This window comes from Ahaetulla prasina, chromosome 3 (genome assembly GCF_028640845.1).
Source record: "Ahaetulla prasina isolate Xishuangbanna chromosome 3, ASM2864084v1, whole genome shotgun sequence".
In the NCBI taxonomy this organism is placed as follows: Eukaryota; Metazoa; Chordata; class Lepidosauria; order Squamata; family Colubridae; genus Ahaetulla; species Ahaetulla prasina.
The window spans coordinates 178,983,539-179,002,537 of NC_080541.1; the positions used below are offsets into that span (position 1 = coordinate 178,983,539).

The 18,999-nt window shown below is 37.2% G+C and overlaps 2 protein-coding genes across 3 annotated transcripts in view; one reads left to right on the forward strand and one right to left on the reverse strand.

The window, feature by feature from the left end:
- The first annotated feature begins 31 nt into the window (after positions 1–31).
- SLC16A4 (solute carrier family 16 member 4) lies at positions 32–18,934 on the forward strand. The gene is made up of 8 exons (XM_058176680.1): positions 32–163; positions 6,470–6,602; positions 7,043–7,186; positions 8,779–8,940; positions 9,783–10,343; positions 11,604–11,815; positions 13,649–13,742; positions 18,354–18,934. Exons 1-8 carry the CDS (start codon positions 32–34, stop codon positions 18,476–18,478), a joined length of 1,563 nt encoding a protein of 520 aa, XP_058032663.1. The 3' UTR covers positions 18,479–18,934.
- Positions 10,700–18,999, reverse strand: part of RBM15 (RNA binding motif protein 15) — a 32,038-nt gene continuing 23,738 nt past the window's right edge. The window contains exons 4-6 of one of the 2 annotated variants that reach the window (XM_058176979.1): positions 12,580–18,446; positions 11,690–11,812; positions 10,700–11,212 (exon numbers count right to left, since the gene is read on the reverse strand). The gene's annotated coding sequence lies outside the window, so the exon portion shown is untranslated. Of the gene's footprint in view, positions 11,213–11,689; positions 18,447–18,999 lie in introns of both variants that reach the window. The other variant, XM_058176978.1, reaches the window with a different exon arrangement.

An 18,999-nucleotide genomic window follows, 5' to 3' on the forward strand; every position in this document is an offset into this window, starting at 1 on the left:
TGCCTTGGTTACTACATTTCTGATAACGCCAATGGCAGCAACTGCCTGGAGTTCAGAAAAGGATGGAGAATCCGTTGAAAGTAATAAAAACAGTGAAGGTTCCCGTAGCACAGCAGTTCCTGACGGAGGATGGGGCTGGCTGATTGTTCTCAACTTTTTTTTAGTAAGTAAGAAGCAGATAAGTTACCGGTACTATGTAGTGCGTGGTTTGGTGTTGCTTAAAAGTCATGACAAATACAAAATGCAGTTGATTTTATCAGTGTGTAGAAATTAAAAATATTGAAGAAAAAGGGGGAGCTTTTTCTCAGTTTAAATAGCCTGTAACATGTTCTCGGCAAAAACTAAAACAATATAAACAACTTAAGGAATGGGTAAGAATTATTGCCCTTTGGTAAGAACTTATCAAACATTTGCAGAATGGAAAACATCTAATACAAATTGTAGTACAAGATCCATACACTAGCATCTTTCTAGAGCTGGTATCTTTAGAGTTAGTACTATGAATTTAACTGGAGACCTATTAGCTGAAATCATGTGCTGTGCTTAGTTATAATTTTGCTTGGTTTTAGCATTTAGCCAGACATTTTGGCTTATGCAACAAACTATGGTTGAGTAAATCATGGCATATAGATTGATATGTGAATCCATGAAATTCCTGCTCTCTCTGGTAATAAGCAATTTGTGTTACTCTGAAGCAGGGATCTCCAACCTTGGTCTCTTTAAGACTTGTGGACTTCAACTCCCAGAGTTCCTCAGCCAGCTTTGCTTAGTAACTTTAAGGTTTGCAGAGGGACTCTGGGAGTTGAAGTCCACAAGTCTTAAAGGGACCAAGTTTTTTTTTTTAAAATTTATTTTATTTGTCACAACAGTGTATATAATCATAAGCATGAAATACCTATACGATATATAAGCATAAATATAATCATAAGTATGTAATAACTATATGAAATTGGATACAATTAAAGGGAACATTAGGACAGGAACGGTAGGCACATTGGTGCTCTTATGCACGTCCCTTACAGACCTCTTAGGAATGGGATGAAGTCAATAGTAGGTTGGAGACCCCTGATCTGAAGGATGTAGTAAGTATGGTCTATATAGAAGTTACAATTGATTTTTGGTGATGAATGTGGTATACCAATCAGGTATCCCTCTCCAGATCACAGTGAAAGCAACATCTGGAAAACGTGCTCTATTCCTACTGTAAAAAACATCTGACATAAATTTGCTTTTGGTTGTGTGTTACAGTTCCCTACAGAAAGGGAAATAGTACAGTGCCATATAGTGTGAATTACAATAAACAAGAGATGACAAGAGTATGAGCAACTGTCCTCAGTGCATCCTTGCAGATAGGACTACAATTAGTAGTTTAACCAGAGCTGAGCAAATCCCCTCCAAGTCATGGCTGCCATCTGCTATTTTACCAGGAACTCTAAATCAGGAGAACCCTAATATTATGAGTCTGTTTTCTCTGAAGGAGCACAACTTCAAGACTCAAAGATGGTATAATCCTGACATCTCTAGGCTTCTGAGTGAACAGCCACTCACCCCTTGCTTGAGTCTCACCCTGCCTGCAAGCACTGAATCAGGACATCTCCCATTTGGGCCAAGGAGGAGATATACAATTAGGTATTATCAACATACCTAATATCCTGTTTCCCTGAAAATAAGACCTATCCAGAAAATAAGACCTAGCATGTTTTATGTGTGTCTAAGCCCTACTTAAGAGCCTGTGCAACTGTCCGGCCACCCATTCCATCTGGTTGCTTGCAGTGCCACGGCCACGAGGCGGGGTGGTGGAGCTGCCCTACGTACCCCACACCAGCTTACCTCAGGGTCCCCGCAGCCAGGCCATCCACACCCCGACACCTGCCTCGTGGAGGCAGCACCAACAGCCATGTGCAGCAGGAGCCCATATGGATACCGGACCACTTTTGCTTGCTCATGGCTGAAATGGAGCAAGAGGTTGAGTGGTGTTGGTGCTGCGGCTGCGAGGCAGGTTTCAAGGCGTGGATGGCCTGGCTGCAGGGGCCCTGAGGTAAGCCGATGTGGGGCGTGTGGGGCAGATCCACCCCCTGCCTCACCTTGTGGCCATGGCACCATGTGTCACTCAGCCTCCAGCTCTGTTGTGGTCGCAAACAAGTGGGCCAGTGGCTACACAGGATCCTGATGGACTGGGTTGTCAGAGCTGCTGCCGTAAGGCGAAGCAGATGTCGGGGCATGGGTGGCCTGGCTGCGGGGGCCCTGAGATAAGCTTGTGGGGGCGCTTGGGGCAGCTCCACCCTCCCATGCCTCGCAGCAGTGCCACTGGTGCGCTGCACAGCATTCTGCCCTGCCACGAGCAAGCAGAAATGGGCCTCCCGTACATGGGGAAAAATAAGACACCTCCCAAAAATAAGCCCTGGTGCTTATTTTGGGGCCCAAAAGAAAATAAGACCTAGTCTTATTTTCAGGAAAACACAGGTACTCATCTCTCACTTTGAACTAAGTGATGACCTTTCCCAGACAATTTACATCGATGTCAGCAGAGAATACCCTTGTGTCTGTGATCTGTGGCACATCCATTCCCCCATTGTCACTACCAACTAGATTCATCCAACTGCAAAGTAGCACTATCCTAAAAGCAAGCCAATTCCAAGCTTTCACAGGGGATTCAAAAGGCTACTGGGATCCACAACATTGAGGGCTTTCGATGGGCTTTGTCAAAAAGTCCAAATATTTTGTGTGATATATCAGAGAAACAGAAGAAAAGCTGAAAGCTGTCTAAGTCTGAGAGAGAAAAGTGTGGGGAAGGGCAGAAAAATATATGAAGCAGAACTGAATGCAAAGGGAGAAGGGTATTATAGCACTTCCCCCCAAACCAATGGCATTCTTGATACAATGGATTGTTTAACAAGCTTATCCAAAACTAAATAGCTCTATTTAACTCAGAATAGTTTCTAAAAGAATAGAAACGACCACTGCACAGTCTGCACTCTGCATCATTGTAATGTGGGGTTTTGCAGCAAGAGAAATGTTGCTGTTTAGAATTTTATTAGAAGCATACAACTGCGAGACAATGCCAAGAAAAGCCTAGGCTGTATAGGTTTGATGGGTTAGTTGAGTTGGAGGTTGATTTTATTGTAAACTGAAAGCCAAAAAAAACTCATCACCATTCTTTCTTCCATCACAATGTTTCTCAGGATATTTTTTAACCTTATCCTATAGTGACAATAGCCATGGTCAGCCCAGTGCCTAAGCTACATCCTTTTCTCTGTTTAGAAATGGGATTGAAAATGCTCTGCCTTATCGTGGTCCCACCACCAGCAACACTGACCCTGGGTCAATTCCATAGCAAACTTAAACACTCATCCCATCTCATTTGCTGTCTGCCACGCCTGGAAAGAGAAACTGAGGCATAAGAGAGAGGGCATTATTTGAATGTGTGTACACAGGATATAGACAGAGGTGGTACCATTGATAGTTATTTGACTTTCAAACAGCTTCTGAAAAAAAAAACCCTCACTGAAGAATTTTGAATAAGCTTGATTCTTATGAATCGAGAACAATATGCTGACTCTGTAAACCACTGTAGAGTGGTATACAAGTCTAAGTGCTATTGCTATTGAAGGATATTACCTGGATAAAGGACAGGAAACAAAAGGTGGGAATATATGGAGACAAAGATATTACTTTTAAAAATCAGAAGGCCCTCCTTGTGCCTTGGGTGTGCAGAAATATAAAGGACAAAAAGCAAGAAGCGTTTCAGAAATGAAAATGATTTTTAATGAGTTTAAAACAAAACTTCAGAGAATCCCTGGCTCATACAACTTTATTTATGCAATTCCAATGGAGACCAAAATTATGTACCATTTTCATACAGTTGTGCAATGATTTCATGTGTGCAAAAAATAGTCTTTATAACCGTTTCTCCAACAGAGCCCTGGCATAAAGCAGGAATTGCTCATACAGGTAGTCCTTATTTAGTGACAGTTGGGACAGTCAACTTGGTCGCTAGGTGAAATTGCTACCGTGCTTATGATCTATTTCACATTTCCTTTGTTTTTACAGACTTGGGAAGGTTGTAAATGTGAGGATTGGTTGCAAAGTTACTTTTTCATCACCATCACAACTGCAAACAGTTGTTAAACAAGGACTTCTTATTGTTGTTTATAATGTGTATCCAGTGCTTCTTCCAGATATATTTTTCTTTTTTAGCTCAAGATCTGAGGGCATTCCATTTTTGAAAACATAGCTTTGACTTCTCATTATATCTGAATTCATCTCTTCTGGTGATCTTGGCCAAACCCAGACTAATCAGCCTGATCTTTATCACAATTTTGTATGAGAATTTTGTAGTTTCCTCCCTTCTTCTGTTTACCATCACAAAAGTCTGTGATCATAGTAGTCCAAAACATGAAATTTATGTTTTAAAAATACTTCGTATCATCATTATTTTAGCACTCAAACACCACAGGTTTCAAAATATTCATGATAAAACTATAAGCTTTCCAGCAAAGGTCACTCATTCCTCTTCCCTTAATTTTTTCCCCTCAGATCAGATACTAGCTGGACTTTGCTGAGTCTGCCAGTGTGATGCCTAGTTTCATCCTCTTATCATTTAAATGTAACACTGCAGAGTTTCACAATGGAGTGCCAATTAATACTCCATTTTGCATTTCAATTAATACAATACTGATGATTTCCTGCAGGTTTGAAAGGAAACTACAGCCACCTATCTCCACAACCCCCATCTCAGACACACCAACAACAGCCAAGCCTCCTACAACTGACCCCATTTCATTGGGTTCACAACCCCTAGTGATCACAGAAAAGGAAGTGCAGGACCTATTTCACAGACAAAAGCCAGGAAAAGCGCCAGGCCCAGACAAGATAACTCCTTCTTGCTTAAAAGTCTGTGCTGACCAATTGGCCCCCATCTTCACCCATATTTTCAATAAATCACTAGAGATGTGCTATGTTCCTTCTTGCTTCAAACGCTCTACCATCATCCCAGTGCCAAAGAAGCCCACCATCAAGGAACTGAATGACTACAGACCAGTTGCTCTAACATCTGTAGTCATGAAAACCTTTGAAAGGCTAGTGCTTTCCTACCTGAAAACCATCACGAATCCGCTTTTAGACCCCTTGCAATTTGCATACCGAGCAAATAGATCAACAGATGATGCTGTTAATATGGCTCTGCACTACATCCTACAACATCTTGAGTCTCCAAAGACCTATGCAAGGGTCCTTTTTGTAGACTTTAGTTCAGCATTCAATACCATCATTCCAGACATTCTTCTAACTAAGCTAAACCAGCTACAGGTACCGGAACAGACTTGTAAGTGGATCACAAGCTTCCTAACAAACAGGAAGCAGCAGGTGAAGCTAAGCAAGATCACATCAAATACCTGTACAATTAGCACAGGGGCCCCGCAAGGCTGTGTGCTCTCCCCACTTCTCTTCTCTCTGTATACCAATGACTGCATCTCCAATGATCCATCTGTTAAGCTACTGAAGTTCGCAGATGACACAACAGTGATTGGTCTCATTCGAGACAATGACGAATCCGCATATAGACGAGAGGTCGAGCGACTAGCCTTGTGGTGCAACCAAAACAATCTGGAACTGAACACACTCAAAACCGTAGAAATGGTGGTAGACTTTAGGAAAACCCTTCCATACTTCCACCTCTCACAATACTTGACAACACAGTATCAACAGTAGAAACCTTCAAATTTCTGGGTTCTATCATATCGCAAGATCTCAAATGGACAGCTAACATCAAAACATCATTAAAAAGGACAACAAAGAATGTTCTTTCTGCGCCAACTCAGTAAGCTCAAACTGCCCAAGGAGCTGCTGATCCAATTCTACAGAGGAATTATTGAGTCTGTCATTTGCACCTCTATAACTGTCTGGTTCGGTTCTGCAACCCAACAAGAAAACACAGACTTCAGAGGATAATTAGAACTGCAGAAAAATAATTGCTACCAACTTGCCTTCCATTGAGGACCTGTATACTGCACGAATCAAGAAGAGGGCCGTGAAAATATTTGCAGATCCCTCGCATCCTGGACATAAACTGTTTCAACTCCTACCCTCAAAACGACGCTATAGAGCACTGCACACCAGAACAACTAGACACAAGAACAGTTTTTCTTCGAAGGCCATCACTCTGCTAAACAAATAATTCCCTCAACACTGTCAGACTATTTACTGAATCTGCACTACTATTAATCGTTTCATAGTTCCCATCACCAATCTCTTTCCACTTATGACTGTATGACTATAACTTGTTGCTGGCAATCCTTATGATTTATATTGATATATTATCATCAATTGTGTTGTAAATGTTGTACCTTGATGAACGTATCTTTTCTTTTATGTACACTGAGAGCATATGCACCAAGACAAATTCCTTGTGTGTCCAATCACACTTGGCCAATAAAATTCTATTCTATTCTATTCTATTCTATTTTTATAGGTAAATGTATTTGTAATCGGAACACTGAAAAACTTTGCCATTTTCTTTGTGGCTTTTCAAGAAGACATTGGTGGCTCTTCTGAACATGTCAGCTGGATTGGCTCCATTATGTCCTCACTTCGATTCCTAGCAGGTTAGTATAATATTGGTTTAAATGCATTTGACTGGACTGTGCTGAGATTATGTCAGTATGAGGCCAGTTCATGATTGGGGTCCAATTTGCAAAATCTTGCCCCTAGAGCTGGGGGAAGGTAGTACTCTTACTCAGAATGCCAACTGTGCTTGCAAAGCCTAACCCTAAACCCCCTACCTATATCTGTGAGTTAAAACTATTTGCCCATCTTTTAGTCATTTACCAATCTGATTTACTGATCATAACTCACACATTAGAGTTCTCATATGTAGTTTTCATAAATCAGTCTTCATGAAAATCATTGTCAGTTTAATAAACAAAAATAGGTAGTTTGGTAATTCCTTAAAGGTTAAATATTTTCCCCTCAGTGTTTTCCGTCCCAGAAGTGGTATCTATTTCTCAAGCTATCATTAATGCCATTTCCATCTGCTCTGTTCCAGCACCTCTGGTAACTACAGTGTGTGAAATGCTAGGAGAACGGAAAACCTCCTTGTTAGGGGCTCTCCTGGTTGGTGCTGGTTTTCTTATTAGCACACTGGCCACAAGTATTCCTTTTCTTTGGGTCTCTATGGGTCTCCTGACAGGTAAGTGTACCATGTCAAGTATATTTAAGAAGCCCCTCCAGAAACTTTTCAGAAATTGAAATTATACATGAAGATAATGTGTTATCTATCACCTGCTCATTGTCAAAGGTTGGGTTTTCTGGGCATTTTCATAAAGCTATTCCCTATCAAAAAGACCTGTAATCTGTTTGGACTGACAGTGCTGCAAAACAGAAAAGGAAACCTCTCAATTTAGTGGACTGTTCAGAGGGAAGAGAATCCATTAAGTGGTGTATGAAATATTTCCAGCCCAAAAATACACTTGGCTTTGTACTTCAGGAAAGGCAGAGGAAAAAAAAATCAATGTTAGGTGCTGCTTCTAGCCGGCTGTGTTAACTATTCACATCATCCTTTATCTCGTTTCTGCCTGAATTTTGGACAATAACAGGATCCCCAAAAAATTGTGCATTAAATCCACGCTGCTAAATTGAGGCTGTTAAATGAAATACTACTACAACTGACTATTTTAAGTTGATGTTCTGTCCTTAAGTAATTAGGGAATATTTAAAACCATGGTATTTAATTTGTTCCTTCCTGCATCATCTTTTGAGGAGCATGAATAATTCCTTACCTGAGGCAAGGCCAGAGAGTACTCAATCATACTTCTTTACATTGTCCTTAAAACTTTAAAAGTTCTTGATTAAATTGAATGCTTGTATTGGAGATAGATACAAAGATAAAATACTAAAAAAGCTTTTCTTATATTGCTATTGTTAGAAATACATTCTTACCCTTATATTCAATGATGGGTTTCAACATTTTTTACTACTGGTTCTGTGGGTATGGCTTGGTGGACATGGCAGGGGAAGGTTACTGCAAACTCCCCATTTCCTCCCAATCAGCTGGGGCTCAGGAGGCAGAGAATAGATGGGGGCAGGGCCAGTCAGAGGTGGTATTTACCGGTTCTCCAAACTACTCAAAATTTCTGCTACAGGTTCTCCAGAACTGGTCAGAACCTGCTAAAACCAACCTCTGTTTATATCACTTCATATTAAGAAGCTGGTCAGCTATTTAACAACATTGCAATATTATATAGTAGGCATGATGCTGATTCTGATAAGGCAATGATTAGCCAGGGTTTTAAGGTTTCTGTGTCTGTTGTATGTATTTTATTCTAGAGAATATTAAGCCTTTGACATAGTAACATCATATCACAGAATTATGGTCCCTAAATGTGTACTATGTCAGCAACTGATTTACTCTTTTTTTACGTGACATCATTTCAAATTAAGGATTACTGCATTCAAAATAAATTTACGAAACCTCAGAATAGAGATCTGTCTGTGGCTATTAGTATGGAAATTCCAGAATGCAACATAAGCAGTCCAATCCAATCTTTTTCCCCCCCTTTTGTTTCCAAAAAGCATCATTAGAAGTAATTATTTATCTTGTTATGGGGGGGAAAAGTGAAGACTAAAATACAATTGCTTCAGAGTTAAAAACTGTCCACCTGGAATCTTTGTGTATTTATATGATTCACTACTAGTACTCATGAAAGGCTGTTTAATTAAATGAAATAAAAACACATTCCTACAAAAGATTCTGCCTCTGCTCATGATGTTTTCTTTCTTTAGGGCTGGGTTTTTGTCTGTTATATCAGATAGCTGCTGTCATGGTAGTTAAATACTTCAGGAGATACCTGGCTCTAGCCAATGCAATTGGCCGCTCGGGAATGGGGCTGAGTGTTGTACTAACACCACTTGTTCAATTCCTGATAGAAATGTATGGTTGGCAAGGTTAGTCATCTTCATTTCTTATATCTTCACACTAAGTAAGTAAGTTGATGTTAAACTTAACATTACAGTCAAATAATAACTGAGATCTCATTCTCTTTCAGTCATTCAATTTCCTCTGAGTTTCCTCTCAGTGAGATAAATGAAATGAGAAATCTGCTTTGTATCCTTTTGCTATAAAAGGAACGATACATTGTGCTTTAGATTTTCTATTTTAATTGCTCTGATTTTCTGACAGGACAATTTTAGAAAGAGATACAGAAACCAAGTTATTGCTATTCATGTGTCACCTCAGAGACACACAGTAAACAAATATTTCCAAAATAACATTTTAGAAATTAAAACAGAGGTTCGTTTTAAATAGCTATAAAACAGAGCTTCATTTTTAAATAGCTAGAAAACATTTTTTTTTCTTTTAAATTTCACTTAGTATAATAGAATTATACTAACTATACTAGATTATAAAAAGTAATACTGGCCTAGGGTGTTCATCAGTATTGGGGGAGGGGGTGGACATCTTGGAAGGATGGGCAATCTCTGAGGACTGTCAAATGCATTATTATAATATTGTTATTCACTTAAAGTGATATTTACCATATCTACTAATGGTGTTCATTTTTATGTTTTTCTTTCAATCAAGAATAAAAGCTTTGATATAATTTCAGGCAATGCTGAAAGTAGATTCCATACAGCATAGGGAATAAGGAGATTGTTGAACACTGCTTGAAAACTACCAAAATGAATAGCCTTGAAAAGGAATATTTATCCAGATGCTAATTAGTTCTGTGACTGTAATGATTTTTTAAAAATGATTTTAAAAAAAAAATCTTTTCCCATTCATTCAGGTTTCTTATTGATATATGGCGGCATCATGTTGAACCTTGTACCTTCTAGCCTGCTACTACGGCCAGTTTATAAGAAAAAAACAAGAGACATATGTCCTAAAAGTGAAGGCCAAATAGTTGCACTAAGTATGCTTCCAGAGACTTTCAAAGGCAGTCTAGATAAAATCTGCACCAGAGAATTGAACATTCTGGATCCTCCCAATCAAGAAGGTGCTGAATCAGACAACCTACAACAGTCTGATAATTTAGCCCCAATTAACTACAAGTTTTCTGAAACGCCACAGAAAAACAGTTGTGTGGACTCCTACAAGAATGATAACCAAACTGATGATCAAAGTTTCATCCGATCAAATGACGAAGGAAAATCCAGGATGCATCCTTTTATCCAGAAGCAATGCCATCTTGTTGTTTGTCACCTAAAAAATCCCTTTTTCTTTATTTTCACATGGTCTTTTCTCTTCAGTCAGCTTGCCTATTTTATCCCAACTTTCCACCTTGCAGCCAGAGCCAAAACACTGGGCATTGACCCAATGGATACTGCTTACATCATATTAGTAGCTGGTAAGAAAAATCTCGAACTTTTAAAATGTTTCTTGTAAAATGTCACCATTACCCATCAATGCAAATCATGATATTAATTACGTAATCACTAATTACATATGGAGCACATCAAAATGTATAGTGGTTTATGGTTTAAAAATCAAAAGAAATCAAGGCATGTGTGTTGATTCAAATTCAAAACCTTAGCTCCATTATTAGATGAATACTGAAGTGAAGAAGAAATTACAACGTAACACTGGAAAAAATATTTAATATATAGCTTTATGAAATGTGGTTATGCTGTAACTATTAAGACCTTTTATTCATGCTTCTATAATTATGTATAGTTTTGGAAATCCATCTTAACAACAACAAAATATGTTCTTATATTTTATTAGCTTTAAAAAAATCACCTCAATACAAAACTGCTTCCATCTTTATTACATATTTTTCTTAAGATATAAACCAATAGTTAAAATGACTTTATTATTTATTTTCAATTTAAACCAATCCTTTAAATTTTGCTTGAAAACACTGGTGTGGAATAGGGGTTAAGAAACTGAGCCAAATCCACCTTACACCTGATGATGGATAGATACTCTTGAGGCAAAACCAAGCAGCTTATGTAGCAAGAGAACTTACCAATGGGCAATTTGGGGGATGGACAAAGCTAAGGGTTATTACTCCAGATTCTAAACTCCAACTTCATTTAACAAAGCATTTTGCTATAAAATTACTGACCAGAGCTTGTGAATAAGCTTACAGGAATTTGGTGTTGAATCTTGATAATGATAGAATTGAAAATCTAAATGGATGGAAGACTTACCACTCAGATAAGAAATCTGACAAACAAGGCCACAGCCAAGCAGCGTGAGCATCTACCAGGAAGTCTATAAGTAGTATAGAAAAGGATATTTTGCAGGTTATTTTTGCTTCATGTGAATTAGAACAATCTGGTTACCCTCAGACTTGGAATGACAGTTTATAAACCACTTTATAAATATTTACCATATGGCTCTTCACAGTGTTTTACAGCATGATTCTTTTTTTGTTTATTAATGTTTTAATTAAAATAATACAAAATAAAATTAGAGGGGGCACAAAATCTGATTCTATGACTTAGATATTATTGCTAGATATATTTATGTCCTCTGGTGCTATATTGGTGACTTAGGTTTTAGAAATTTACAAAGTGCCAGTTCCGCCTTTTTGATGCTTATTTAGCACCCAAAGAATTCTGTTTTAGAAATCATTATGTGTTTTTGTTCTGTTTTCTTTTAGGGATAGTAGAGACAGTCAGTTTACTGGTCTCTGGCTGGATTGCTAATCAAAACTGGACTAAGACGTATCATTACCATAAAACATACCTCATTCTTTGCGGGCTCACTAATCTGCTGTGTCCTCTGGCTACAAACTTCCCATTACTTATGAGTTACTCTGTAACTTTTGCTATTTTCAGTGGTGGATATCTTGCACTGCTGTTTCCTGTGCTGGTAAGTGGAAAAAAGTAATTGAACAGTGAAAATATTAGCACAGTAGCACTTTACATTTCCATCAAATTTGCTTCAATTCAGTCAGTGCTAGAGACTGGAGAATTGCATGTTTCAGGTCCAGTCAGAAACATGAATTGAGGAGGCAGAGAAAGAACTGCACAGAAACACTGAAAATACATTTTACTGATCCTAATTTATTATTAGTTAAGTACTGATCTGCACTTTCTTCGGTTTTTTTACCCTTGAAAACATTTCACTTCCCATGTAAGAAGCTTCTTCAGTTCTAAGTCAGAACTGAAGAAGTTTCTTGGATGAGAAGCAAAACATTTTCAAGGAAAAAAACCTTCAAGATAGCTGTCTTTTGGAAAAGCATCTTTGAGACAAGTGTGATCTGGATGATTGAGAATCTCTATAGACCCTGATCTGCACTATTTTAGAGCCAACATTTTTATTAGGTTACTACTATTTTAAGAGCCAGTTTGGTGGAAGGGTTAAGGTACTAGGCTAGAAAGCAGGAGACTGTGAGTTCTAGTCCTGCTGGAAACCAGTCTGCTGAGGAAGATGGTAATGGCAAGCCACTTCTGAAATTTTGCCAAGAATACTGCAGGCATTAGTTCAGGCAGTTGCCAGGAGTTAACACTGACTCAAAAAATGCTGTTTTTAATATTACATATTTAACTTTTAACTATTAAGTTTTAAAAGAAAACACAGCTCCAGACTGAAGATATGCTATTGCTCTTTCTTCAAATTAATTATTCATTTACCATACTTGCATCCTCCTAACTGGAGTTTCCTGGATTGTAATCCTCTTCAACCCACTCACAATATCTCATATTAGTGCACTGAAACAAAAAACAATGCTCATTTTCAATAAATAGTTCATACAGAGTAATTAATGAGAAATATTTATGGAAAACTAAACTCCCTAAAATATATTTGGACAACTTAACCTACTTGATTTTCAACACTGCCTAGAATCAATGACAATATAAATTTGATAAATACATTTTCAAACATTTGTGTCAATTGACCTTTTATCTTCCATCTATACTTTTGTGGAATGAGACTTATTATAAATTTTAAAAAAGCAAAGACATAACACCTCTGAAATGTAGTCAAGTGTCAGGGACTTCATTTCATGCTTTGAAAGCTGCTAGGCATATTTGACTATTAACAGACAAGGAGCTGGAATGTGATCCCAAATCACACAACACATTGACATTGTGGTATAGTTCAAATCTGAAATTTATCAGAGAGGAAGTTGTTTTGGAATAGTTTGGCTAACAGGAATTAATATTTTAAATTTTGGTTGATTTTTAGTGGCTATTTAAAATTTTTTGAGATACTGTCTTTTGAGTTCAATTTGCATTCAACATATATTTTATACTATGTAAAACTGAAACCTATATTATCAGTATCAGCAGGATGCTTCGGCAGCCTCCAAGGCATCTGAAATTTTAGCTTCTTTAAGAGATGTTGTTCATAAACTGAAACCAACAGTTCACTTTTATACAGTATTAAAATGTGTGTGTGTATGAATGTTTAACAAGGGATAGACGTTTTTTGTCTTTTAAAGTTGGCAATGTAAGAAATTTTAAGGTTCTTTAACTCATATGATTTGTTTTTGCTCTGTTATAGCTGTGTTATAAATTTATTAAATTACAACAAAGGTATCTATAGTAATATAAAAACATGGCTTTATCAAGCTTAGAATACAATAAATCTGTGTGTGTGTCTCTCTCTCTTTCTCTTCTCTCTCTCTTTCTCTCTCCATGCACTATAATAAATCTGTTTACTTGTCTATTGAATAATAAATACTCATTCCTTTAACAGGTAGAGCTTGTAGGTGCAGCCAGATTTCACAGTGCCTTGGGAGTCGCCTCATTCATTGCTGGGTTTGGAGTTATTGTGGGACCTCCTATAGCAGGTAACATACCGTATTTTTTGGAGTATAAGACGCACCGGAGTATAAGACACACCTTAGTTTTTGGGGAGGAAAATAAGAAAAAAGCTGATTGGCAGGTGGGTCGGCCTCCCGGAATACCTCAATCAGCTGTTCCAGAGGTGAATTTTAGCAATAGGTTCCTTGGTTGTGAGCTCTGTGCCTTACTTTTTTTTGCTTTTTTTCTGTCTCTGAAACTTATGAAACTCTTTCAGAAAAAACTTTTTTTTATGCCTCTGAAAACCTCTGAAACAGCTTCAGAAAAAAAGCCTCTGAAGCTCTGTTTGGGGGCTTCTTTTTGGAAGCTTCGTTTCTGATGCTTTTTTCAGCCACTGAAATCTCCCTTTGAGAAGCTGGGCGGGGCTACGTTCCGAGTATAAGATGCACCCAAATTTTCACCCTCTTTTTTGGGGGGAAAAGGTGCATTTTATACTCTGAAAAATACAGTAATTATCATTTTCTTTCCTTGAAAAAATAATTCTTCTAACTGCACTGCATTTTTCTTTCAAAATACAAAGTATAATGTGACTTATATATGCATTTTACGTTTAGGAAAAATCCTATCAAAAGTGTAAACAAAGGGAAAATAAAAGTACCTGTGTACAATTTGGCAGTGTTCCACTTAGTGTTACATTTCATATTTAAATACGATATTCTTCTACTCTTTCCCTCATTTCATCGCCCTTAAATCTGTTTCTAGTAAAGAGCAGAGATTTCTTTCTGTTCATAAAATGCCAGGTATGCTGACCTGTCTATGTAAAGAATAATAACAGAATGTATCACCCACAATTACTACAAACAAGAAATCATTGTCTTATTTCTTCCTCAATCCCTTCTTGTACTAAAGTTATCTTTTCTTACATTATAATTTTCTTTTAAACTTTTGTTAATAGATATCAGAGCATTATTCCTTTCTACTATTATAAGATTACCTTCTTGTAGGTCCAAATGAGTAGCTTAGTTCCTCAAAAAAAAAAACCTTATGGGTGTACACAACAGCCAAAATCTATATCTTAAATATCTGTCAGCCAAACAGCTGCATCACTGAATTTATGAAAAAAGAGTTGAAAGTCCATATAAACTACATAGATAGATTTTAACTTCTATGTTTATAGGTTAAGGATAATACTTTTCAGACTTTATGGTATTTAAGCCATAAAGATTATTCAATTATAAAAGGCTGTAAAATTCTGTGATTTTCACAGAACCAAAGGAGGTTCTACAGCTTCTTTTACAACAGAAAGAGGGGTGCCTCCAAACGTTGTAAAGCACACCTTATGAACTCTTTGCACAGCCCTAGAAATAATAATTTGAATATAAAATATTTGTCAGTTCTTAACTATAAAAGAAAACCCTCACATTGTTCTACAGACAATGCATTTCTTTTTATAAATGCAGCAATGAAGGTAACTTGTTCAGAATAGATACCCTTTGGGAAAGATGTTGATAAGTGGAACATGAATAAATAGTAACAATAAACATGCTACAGCACCAATGCTACAGCTAGACCAAGTTGTTTACATCTCTCTCTCTCTCTCTCTCTGTGTGTGTGTGTGTGTGTAAGAAACAGAGAGATGGGGGGAGAAATATGTATTCATACAAGTATTCTATATTAATAGAAAAAAGACCCAATTTGTTAAACTAATGTTTTCTTCAGCTACACTAATAGTTTCACTGTCTACTTTCATCCTAGCCTAGGATAAATAGTTACATTTATCCAGTTTAGACCAAATGTGGATGGTCCAAATATAAACAAGGATTATATTTCTAAAGCTGAATTTTGATCTTACATTTCATTTGAGATGACACAACCTATGTGGTAAGGGAATTAATTAAAAAGGGTTATTTAAAGCTATTGTAATAGAAGCTCAAAAGCAATAATGCAATTTAACAATCTAAGGGAAACAACAACATTAAAATTTTATTTAGCATCCATGAGGAAAATAATGAAAGGATGCAAGTTTTGATAAAACCAATGTCAGCCAATGAGGAAAAAGGAAGAAAATGTTTATTGAACTAAACCAGGCATAGGAAATTAACCAAAGAAACGTAATACCTTTGTAATAGAAATGCAGAAAGAGGATAGGGAAATTGCACAGGTTCTACCTGGAATTTTTGCATCAATCTTCACTGTGAAAGATGTTAATGCAGGACCCACACCTGAAGCATATTCTAGGGAATGGGGCAGGGCTGCCTCTGAAGAGCTGTGCCAAATAGAAAAAACGTAAGAGTTTTTAAAATTAACACATAAATAACTACATAATTCTTGAAGAACTTCTAGTAAATAATTAATTAAATTTAAATATGTTAACATTTAAATCTAGTTTATTAGCCCTTCTTTAGCAGCTAGCAACAAAAATGGTAAAACCACAGCTGTCTTGCTTTCTGGGGTATGGTCCAGTTGTCAAAGTGGATTCTGAGAAGTACTAGTGAGACAGGATTCATTTCCAGAAGACAATTATTGTAAAGTTTTTATGTGTTTTATATTGCAATTGTATCCATGCATTTTATCTACATAACTGGAATTAATAGTATCCATTGGATGTGGATTCAGTGATTCAAGATAGTGAAACCTAAAGCAGAAGAACTTTTAAAAAATGAATGAGCAATTAAACTACATGGTTATATACTATGAGCCCGATAAAACCTAAATTCTTAAAACAGTAGAAGCTTAACTGCAAAGATTTTCACCTGAGGTAAACATTTCCTTATAATACGCACTGAACACTGGAGTTATTAGGAAAAGAACTGAAAATGAAATGGCAATTACTGTTTTTAAATAATTCTGTAGGTAACATCATTTGGTATAATCAGGATACAATTCATTTCATAGCCCTGAAACAAACAGAAAAGAGTAAGTGAAATAATCAGAAATATGATCATGTCCATAAACACCATGTTAAGGCACTTGAGACTTCAAAAAAAGAATACGGTCAGAATTCCGTATGTATATTTGGTAAATGTGCATATTCTTTCATATCTCTAACATTTGAGTTCATTCAGTGCAAGTTATCTGCGGTAGATTTGAATTAAAAAAAACACCATAGTTTAAGGCAGGAGTGTCAAACTCAAGGCCCACAGGTTGCTTAGATCTGCCCACAGGGCCACCCTGGAAACAGCAAAGGAGCAGTCCACACTGCCTCTGCCAGCAAAAATGGAGCTCCGGAGGACTACATGCGGCCCTCCCAAGCTCCATTTTCGCTGGCAGAGGGTTGCAAGAGGCCGTTACAACTGAAAATGGAAAATCAGGAGCCCATTTTCACTGGCAGAGCACTCAGGCTGCCACAAGCACCCCTGACATGAGTAACATCAAGCTGGCCAAACACACCCTGCCCCCCCACAAGGTCAGACACAACCCTGATGCGTCTCTCAATGAAATCGACACCCCTGGTTTAAGGCACAAAATAGCTAAACTAACAAGCAGAGGGTTACATTTATAGCCAAATTCATGTTTGAATCTACATTTTTATAAAAAGCAGATAGGTATTAAGCCTTAAGGGATAAAAAGAATTTGTTCAGACACTGTTGTGTATGAGATTTGGAGTAATTGGGAGGACAGATAATTTTCTGCATACAGGAAGCATCTATATGGCTGTTTTTTAATGAAGCGAACTAGACTGTCAAGGATCATATGATCCTCTAGTAATTCAATTCATACATGTAATACATAGAAGCACCACATAAGTATGAATCAATAGAAGCAGGTTTTCAGGTAGGATCTACTCCAGAGTGCTTTAAATATGAGCCATACTATTTCAATGTGGGAACAAGCCCTCTGGTGGTAAATTTTAAGTTTGCCACAGCAAGAAAATCCTCCACAACCTAATTGCTATGGGATCCTGGGGATTTACCGTATTCCCAAGTAACTGTGTGAACACCAATGAGATCTCACCAGATAAGAGATCAGTTTGTTCTATAAATGTTAGGGGTAGGATAATAGTGCATTGCTTCTATGAATTTATATACTTTTTCAAGGGATGTGTTTTACCCATTTTCAAAATTATTAATACTTAAAAGTCTGTGAGGCATCATATTAAAGGCTATTTACCAGGATTCATTCGATATACATTACATAAAATTCGCCAAAATTAAAATGTCCTTATATGTGGGTGTATAAGAATGTTTAGTCTGAACAAAAGACTGTATCTTCTATGTGGTTCTTGAGTATCACTCGAGTACTCCATAGCTCAATACTACTGTAAAAAGCCATCTCTTCTTCACAGTCGAACAATGTACTCAAATGTGGGATTCAGTAGCAGATCCTAAAATACAGAGATTGAGCAAGCAGAAAAATTAACAGACTGGTGAAAGAAAAACTGAAACAGATTATTATTTAATAAACATGCCATGAAGAAATATTAAAGGAATGAAATATATTTACCTTGGAATAAGATATCAGTTCCTGTAATTTAAACCAATTAAGGTGGATTACAAAACATAATCTTTATTGCCACTTAGGTTAAATGATGCAAACCCAGTATTGTTTAGGTGCCTACGTGGTTTTAAAAAGTGTTGCATTAGTAATGATATGAAAAGACAACTACACCAAATGAGAATGATTTAATAACCAAATCCTGATGTTCCTCTTACTTACAGGTTGGCTGTATGATTACACACGGACATATGCATGGTCCTTCATTTTGGCTGGCATATGTTTCCTTGTTTCATCCATTTCACTATTCTTGGAACCTTTAGCCCAAAAATGGAGACAAGAAAGTTGAATCCACTATATAAGCAGACAAGATTCTGCAATTCTCCAAAGGCTGATCTTGTAGAAGTCATAAATTTTCAACAATAAACTAATTATGGGACAGTGGCTACAAGGTGTCTTTCAAAAATATTAATATTCTGCATGCCTATAAGCTATGATGTATATTTATGTATCGTTGCCTGTGGTCAAATATAAGCTGCTCAGCTAGTTGTTATAGATGTTTTAATTTGATCCCTGCAACCACCAAAGAGTCTGAGTGTCATGGTCAAAATGGCCACTTTGAATTGTTTCATTTAGCAGAGTGTGTTCAAGTCTGAAAACTACTGCAGTTATCATCCAAAGCAAATGGAAAAATTAAATTAGACATCCCTTCTTGTATTGTGACAGCCGCTTGATCGATATCTCAAAATAGAGGAACAAGGAAGATGGAAGTTTAAGTATTAACATCAGCTATATGTAGAACAGGCGAAACAGTAGCAGCAGCAGGAGGCTCCGCCCACCCACCCACCCAGACGTTTTCAAAAACACTCT

Excerpts from the sequence above, each read along its gene's own strand:
- SLC16A4 (XM_058176680.1), top strand. The coding sequence starts at position 32 with ATGGCAGCAACTGCCTGGAGTTCAGAAAAGGATGGAGAATCCGTTGAA. Across the intron at positions 7,187-8,778 it reads CTCTATGGGTCTCCTGACAG|GGCTGGGTTTTTGTCTGTTA; the intron begins GTAAGTGTACCA and ends TTCTTTCTTTAG. Across the intron at positions 8,941-9,782 it reads AGAAATGTATGGTTGGCAAG|GTTTCTTATTGATATATGGC; the intron begins GTTAGTCATCTT and ends CCATTCATTCAG.